Genomic DNA, 8543 nt, shown 5'->3' on the forward strand with positions numbered 1-8543 from the left:
AAACTTGAAGTACAGAATGCCCAAACAAGATTATCCTTCACTGGATGAGCCGTTGAACTGCTAAACATCCATGCCCAGTAATAACACATGCAGTCTCATCCGTAGTCATTAGCGTCACTTTCAGAGAGTGGATGGCAAGATTCAGTAGCACTATTTATTATTCATTTATCTTTTAGTTGCATTGTTATTATTGTAATTATTTCATATCGGCGTTGTTTCATTCGTCCATTGTTTACTGCATTGCCAAACATGAGCACAATATCCTCAGCGCAATCCTGAAATTGAAAATTGTAAAGAGATGAACGGGTAATTATTTACCTTCAGGAAAATTCAAAATTATTACCTCCAGCATCTCTGAATTGATAGAAGTTCGATGATGTTTCTAGCACATTAGTTCCTGCATTTTCAAGGATCGTTTATTTTTGTTCAGTCCAGGTTTTGTTAGTATAATTTGTAACCTACTGCGCTTCAGAGATTCATCTTGATTTTCCAGCAGATTTAAATTGTTCTGGTCAAGAATATATAAGCTAGATAAAATAAAATAAAGACCACAAGATAATACTTGCTTCCACAAAAGAGAAGTCTATAATGCAAATGGCCGTATCGCATAGCAACTTGTTCATAAGCAACGTATTGTGTTTTGTTTGTAAACATAACACAGTAGACTTTCAAGATGGCTGCAGAGGGGTTTTGTCAGATTGGCTCACCTAGTAGTAATACTTCTATTCATCTTGGTCAACGTAAAGGAATGAAATGTCAAATATTCGCCCATAGAAATCGTATGGTAGCATTCACATACACAATCACCGGGAACTTTGACGTCGGCAAAATAAGTCCAAGAGAATAGTTGACGGGACGGTGACGGTGACGCTGTATGTGTAGCGCACTTTTGTCGTAATTGATCTGCAATGAGTGTCACGATGCAGCGTCTCTGCACGCACTCAAAAGACCCAAACATGGCCATAGAACTTTGCGACGAAGCTACTGCTTGATACAGTGATGGGCGCAAAGAAAATCCACCTCCATTTGAAATCAAAGTATTCCAATATTATTAAGCAACGCAGGAGTAGGTAATTAGTAGACCATTTTGTCATTTCAGTATCGTTGATTTATTTTTGAAAAAAAAACAAAAATTGACTTTTGTTCCTAAATGGGTATTTTAGGGTATGACAAGAAAAAACTTGCGAAGATTTGTTTCACCATGTTTTCTTCATCGATACACCTCTCCGTTTTGACAGCTGGTTGTTTACATCTGACACAAACATAATAGCCAAAAACATATGTTACTGTTTCGTTACCTAGGCTCTAGTTTATATGTAGAATCATAAGAATAACGCTCTGAAAAACAAATATATATTTACATGTATAGTAGGAAAATATTTAGTACAACACAACAAACACACACTTACCTTCTGAAAGCTGCAGTCCCTGATCCACGAAAAGAACATCGAAAACAGAATATAGATGGTTAAAGAGGAAATTAAAAGCTGTCGGAAAAAGAGGAAGAAAATTATGATAAGCTACTTGGTAAGAAGAATTGTAAAATTCTGCCATTTCGTGGTGAACTCAACCAGCTAGAAGCACTAAATTAAAAAGTGTATTATTATATGCCACTTTGTATAAAAGAGTACTCTAGAACAATAGTGTGTCTCAGGATTATTTGATTGAGCTACTTCGCCATAAAGTGACTGATGATCAGCAATACCAACAAAAAAAATGACTTCAGTTTGCGAGGGACCACGTCAACAAGCCGCTGGAGTTTGGAAGCGCGTTATTTGGTTTGACGAGTCCAAGTTCGAGCTGTTTAACAAGGAAATGCAACTCCGAGTGTGGCGGAAAGGATTCGAAAGCTTCCAGGACCGGGATCTACAACCGACGATGAATCACGGTGGTGAAAACATCATAGTGTGGAGCTCTTTCTCGTGGCCTGGGGTAGGGAACTTAGCGCAGGTCAACTGTATTATGATTGCCGATGCTGAAAATGGGACTACACCTTCCAGCAAAATAAGAATCCAAAGCATACTGCGAAGAAAACAGCAGCATTCTTTCGATCGGCCCTGATCAAACCAATGGTGTAGCCAGTATCCAGGGAGACGTCCTATCACCGACTCTTTTTAATATTTACACGCTTCCGTTGCACGAGGTCAAGGTAGAAGCTGTTGCACTGGCTCAGTGCGCTGACGATTTCGGAATCTTAGTAGCCGCGAAGAACATAGAAGAAATTAATACGCACGGTCAACGTTTTATGAATGAGTTTGAAAGAATAGTAGCGGATTTGAAATTCAAAATCAACCCTACAAAGACTAAAGTAGTATTGTTTCAAATGAGCAACAACGTCCTCACTCTCCGAGTAGATAATCAAACAATCGAAACCGTACGTAGCACAAAATACTTAGGGGTCACCATAGACAGATCGCTTAGTTTTGGAACACATCTGAGACATGTGGCAGAAAAAGAAAGGGATAAAATCAACATGCTCACCCGAAAAGCATGCTGAAGCTGCATAATGGACTGGTTTTATAAGCGTTATCGAATATGGGAGTTGTATTCACAATAATGCGAGACGAACAACTAGAAGAATCACCGAGGTACTCAAAAACCTAAGTCCACGTAAAGCCACTGGAACAACGAAAACAACACCAACCAACGCCTTGCTTGGTCTAAGCGGTCAGGAGGCAATTCGCATCCGACTGGAATATATTGCTGCTAAAGAAATATTCAGAAACGTATCCAAACGTAACGCCCTGGGTAACTAATTGATGTCTTTGTCAACGACCACTTCTGAAGAATTTACGGAGACCGATTTAAGCTTCGTCAAGCAGATGTATCTAGAACATAAGGACATTTCCGATGCAATATCTCCAGTGATCAAACTATCAGTCACGCCTGAACTAGGTCAGTTTAACCAGTATTACTAGCGCTGAACTCTTAGATATTCAAGTGGCAGTAGAGTCAATGGAAGAACTCGAGCTGCAGGATTGTGTCATACTGATTCGAAATCAGCATCCATCATGCTGAATAATGCACTGGAAGCTGGGAGAGGTGAAATGCTGTTGATGTACATCATCGAAGCGGTATGAAAAATATTCTAAAACGAAAGGAAGAACATTCTTCGCCGTTCAACCCAATCTCCTAGAAAAACCATGATTCATGTATGTAGACATGAAAGGCCCGGATATTAGACTTTTAAACCGTTTAATGACGGGTCATAACTATTCGAAGTACTGGCTAAGCAAAATGAAGATCGAGAACGACCCAGATTGCGATATCTGTGATGAGGCCGAAATAGCAGAACATTCAATTTTGTTCTGTCCCAGATGCAATAATACTTATGACAGACATACAGCTGTACTACCGTTGTACTTCGAAAATTGTATGTCTGTCACCATGTACAGCGCTAGAACCATGCAAGCAACTCGGTACAATCGCTGTACCTGTACCGACCTATTTTACCGCTGTACATGGCTACAGTTGTACTGTGCGCAGCGCCATAAACGGTTAGTGGTGGGTAGCATGAACAAATCGAATCAAAACACTTGGCAAACATTCTCTTCACTGACTTCTTGAGTTAATAACTCAGACTGGAAATTTTCTTGTTGTGTGATAGTTTTGACGCTGAATAAAAACCTTTTTCATTGAAATATGTGTTGAAAATTGTAAAATTTCTGATTGTCAGTTTGACATATGGTACAATGTACAACCAAAGTATGTCTGTCATGGTACGATAGTACCTGTACAACGGTGTACTCTTACAACGCAAGTACAGCTGTATGTCTGTCCCTGGTATAATATTCGAAGCAGCTTTTTTTATGGTAATTACCGAACTTTGGAGGACATCTTCAAAACAAAGGATATAAAGATTTACGAAGAAATTGCAGAATTTGTCCGAGCAACTTAGCTTAACCTGTAATAAACATAATGTAATAAGCGATTACAGGGCATATAGTCACAGTAACTGGCCCTCAAATATATGAAACTGTCAGTTACAGTTCAAAGTAGATAGATCAAGAAGAAGAGTATGGAGCATGGATTATTGGTCCATATATATTGAGCATTTGCAATGATCCGTAGCAAATGATCCAGTTAGAGAGTTTTCTTCAGGAAACGATGTTTGGATACCCATCCGGAAGGTTTATTTACAATTGAACTCACTGCTGTAGTATCGCATGAAACACTTACGGCTTAGCAACCACCTAGGCTTTTATATCTTTCGTATAAGATGATCCCGGCATAGTCTTAATTCGTATGTTTAATTTAAAAAAACAGCGGTACCGTGGGGGTCAAAGGAAAATTGGTTCCTTTCCCGCCATGGGCCATGGACGAAGTCGCTTGACAATACTCAAGAAGAATGCTCACTCTATGCCTTATTAGAGGTGATTGTGACATTCGCGATGACAGTGGTACAGTGTCGACATCTGGTGGCGACTTTCAATTTGGGGCCATAATAATCAGGCTTGATAGTGTTAATCACTTTCAAATTAGAAAGCACGAAGCCAGTTTTAAGATGTGCCACTCAGTTTCTCATTAGAGGCGATTATGACCTGTAAATGGACTTATCAATAAATACAACACAATGTGACAATTAGATTTTCAATGATTTTCATGTTTTAACTTAACAAATAACCATTAGAATAGTAGGCAAAAAACATAATCTACATAATAACTCCTAAATATTTATCGTGTTGTAGAAACTTGCACAAAAGATGTTTACGAAAATGTCGAATTAGAGGCGAATTCTTGTATTATCTATTTGTTCTAATTCACTTCACCCGGAAAAAACTGGAGAATAGGGACCGCACAAAAAAATCGTGCAAAACTCAGTAGCTTTTAAAAATCGTGTTCGGTACACAATTTGAAAAAAAAATCGTTCGTTAGATAGGGACCGCGTAATAAAAATTTCCGCAAGAAAATAACTCAAATACACACCGTTCGATTTCCTTTTGCTTCCCCGCTTTGCGATGTGACAGTTTGCCTTTTCGGTTGCGCGTGGCTGTGTTGTGCTTTTAGTTGCATGTCAAATAGCGAATTCGTTTTTGTTCAGTTTCAACCCCAGTGCCGCACTAACTGCTGTCAAAACGTTTTTTTATTCACTCAGTTTCGCACTCAGTGTCGCACTAGTTCGCCCCGAAAGCTGTTAGTTTCGCACTGAGATGTTTCACGGGTTGGCACTCGGGTTCACCAATACAACTATACTGAACTGTCAAGTTCCGAATATTGTTTTGGAAAATCTAAAAATAAAGACTATGAAAATGGAAAACCTGCTGCTTTTGCTTTTGTATTATTGGAATCGTAATCCAATTCGGATTCTGATTTTGAAGAGTAGAGTAGACGGCATTAAGCTACGTGTGCTTTCATTGGGAGGTGAAAATAATGATGGATATTCAGGTGGAATAAATTTCAAAATCAAAATTATGAATGAAAATTTACTTTGACGTATCGAATATTTATTTTATGTGATTAAATAAAAGTTTTTTTCCGATATCGCAGAATTTTGAACGAAAACTGTGTCTAATGATGGTTTTATATTATAATAGTAATTATTTGTGGAACAAACAGGAAATGCATCGACAAATGGTTAAGTGAGTGTCAGAACTACATGTGTTAGGTAATCAAACAATATTAAGTAAAAATTTTCATTCAAACTTTTATATGTTTACCCTGCACTTGGCCCTTCTGATCTGATGGAGAACAATTTACCTCCCAAGCACTAATATCACCACCAGACGTCGACACTGTACATTTGTCGTCGCAAATATAAACAAATCAGACTATATAACGCACACCAACAAACCACCGCATTCGTGAAACTGAAAACGTTTTTTTATTACAGAGTCAGTTTGGCACTGACTCAGTTTTAAAAACGAATTCGCTAAAAATTTGTTGCTGTTAGAAATCATGCCATGCGCATCTAAGAGCATTTGATGGAAGGATGGGAATGATTTGAGAAGTGGATAATTTAGACGCAAATATGCTTTTTTCGCACTGAAATGCACATAAACCATCGAAAAAACTAAATGGACGATAACTTCGTCAAATGTGCTTCTTTTCATATACCGCACAAAAAAATCGCAAAAAACAGGTTTTCCTGTATTTGAAACGGTATTACCTCGATGCGAAAAGTGTATTGAAGTAGCATTGAACTATTTTAAATAACAATATCAAAAAAAAAATCTGTTTTAAAGTTCATTCTCACTACTGTTCCAAAACTTGATAGAGGCACTGTGTTTATCCGAACGGTTCTTCGTAATCGATATCAACTGTGGTAGAGTGGTTGGTGCTAACGCGCAATTTTGTTTTCGCGCTCGTTAGCCTGTCATCATAGTCAAAGGGGTCAAAGCCTTTCTGTTCATAGAATTGCAACACATTTGTTTACCGTTTTATCATTTTTTTTAGAATCTGGTTTATTTTATTTAGCACATTTGTTTTAATACATTGGATCAGAATAACTACATTTTCAGTATATACAATGTGTGATGTTTTAGTGATGATGAACTTCAACACGAAACGAAAACGACTGCGGTCTGATGACGGCGGGGATTATCACGTTCAGCGCAAAATGTTCGTCAATCAACAACTAGTTGACCGACAGGATGAGCAGAAAATGAAGCAAATTCACGGTTGGATATTATTATTACAAGCTTAATACAGTCTTTTCGTTAAGACCAATGTTCGAATGCTAATGAATTAATGTAAAGATTAGAAGTTCTATCTGACGGCGGATTTGTTTTGGGTTTGATACGTTACGGCTATAAATAGTTCTAGTTAGCACCAGCTGTTGAGAGTTCTTCTTCTTCTTCTTTTTGGCTTTAAGAGGGTTTAAACTTTTCAGTTCATTCGCCTCTACGTTGAGAGTTCGTTTTCAACGTTTAGATTATTAAAGGAAAAAAAAAACGTTTAGATTATTGTTTCAAACAAGTTTTAACATATTAAGGACTGAAACGAAATCTGTAAGAGATCGTTTTCTTCGGTGTGGATGAGACGAGCCATCGGTAGGCTTTGTTAGATCCTTGGCAGACCAAGGATCTAGCCACCAAGTGTAGAAAACACGGGTTATTTCGTGATCCATCCGTAACAGACGGAACGCGAAACACGAGAAAACTCGTGAGCGGTCCTTTATATGTTAAAAACAATTTGATTCGTTGTATATATATATACATTCTGCCATAATAATGAATATAGAACACTATTTTCAGCGAAAACAATTAATATGCTGTTCATGGGCTCGAGGAAAGCTGATGCGAAACCACTTCTTTGTCAGCGTGAGTGCTTGAAGCACGTGCGTTTGCTAGGTGGTGGCGAATATGATTTTGATATAAATAATGTAAGCATTTTTCTGTATCATATATACATTACTGAAATGTAGAATAGTGTAATTTAATCGTATACGAATACATTCAGTGTCCTGCCTGGGTAGAGAAAAAAGCCGACAGAAAGTGTCGTATCTGCGATCGGCAGTCGCTCGTTCACGCTGACTGCATCAACTGTAATCTGGAACTCTGTGAGTTCTGTGGAATCAGTTGCAACTATTGCCCGGAGAAAATCTGTATGAACTGCGTCAATATTTTGTGAGTACTGGTATTCTAGTAATTCAATTATATTATAATACCTGTTTGTAACCCTGCAGCAATTGCCGAAGTTCAGATGTTCCTTGCTGTGAGCGGTGCAAAATCTTCAACTGACCGCTTTGGACATGCTGTGCTGTTAAAAATAGTTGTTCTGCAATAATTTTTGTTATATAGAGGATAATACGTTAATAAACTGGTTGTAAGCCATACAGGGGATCATTTTATATTTTGACTACCATCATTTCTATGCCGGGGCTAAGTTTACGAAAATGATAAGACATATCGTTAAATTAGAAGATTTAACATGCCAAAATGTATAGTTTTGAATTTTACAAAATAATAACATAATATCTCGATTCATATTTCGCATGGGAGAACTGGGGGATACGGACAGGTTAAGAAGAACTACGCTTGTATTTGTGGAAAATTAGGTTTTCGAAAACCTCAACGAACAGTTAATGTACTATTCGATCAGAAGTTCATTGTCGAATCACCGAAAATTTCACAACGAGAATGATTTGCTAGTCCCAAGCGTCATTCTGTGTGTTCTTTGTGCAATTTGGTTGGTTCAGGTCAATCACGGAGAGCAACTACGAATTGTACAGTCTACCCAAGCTCAAGCTCAAGCTCGATCAGAAGTTCATTGCTTGTGAGATGAATAATTTTATTCAACTGGGAAATAAAATTATCATTCGAAAGTCTGAATTAATCCACATAGAATTGATTTCGCGTATTTGTCATACCACATGCTTATTTTTACACTTGACGATTTTATTTCCGATGTTCCGCGTCTAAAATGGGAAATAAAATCGCCAGGTGTAAAAATCACTCAATGGATTTGGAAGATGGGTTTAGACTAGTGATATATTCATGTGAAGAAATATGAGAATTATTGAAATCGCATCAATCGTTTACACTAGCGCGAACATATATAATAAATATTTTCATATTTCCGGTGGATTTATTCAATTCAGGTTA

The 8543-nt window shown here is 37.7% G+C and overlaps 1 protein-coding gene across 1 annotated transcript; it reads left to right on the top strand.

Annotated features, from left to right (window-relative positions):
* The first annotated feature begins 6318 nt into the window (after positions 1-6318).
* LOC129769678 (uncharacterized) lies at positions 6319-7772 on the top strand. The gene is made up of 4 exons (XM_055772085.1): positions 6319-6617; positions 7194-7321; positions 7399-7565; positions 7625-7772. Exons 1-4 carry the CDS (start codon positions 6467-6469, stop codon positions 7677-7679), a joined length of 501 nt encoding a protein of 166 aa, XP_055628060.1. The 5' UTR covers positions 6319-6466; the 3' UTR covers positions 7680-7772.
* The last annotated feature ends 771 nt before the right edge of the window (positions 7773-8543 follow it).

This window comes from Toxorhynchites rutilus, chromosome 2 (genome assembly GCF_029784135.1).
Source record: "Toxorhynchites rutilus septentrionalis strain SRP chromosome 2, ASM2978413v1, whole genome shotgun sequence".
In the NCBI taxonomy this organism is placed as follows: domain Eukaryota; kingdom Metazoa; phylum Arthropoda; class Insecta; order Diptera; family Culicidae; genus Toxorhynchites; species Toxorhynchites rutilus.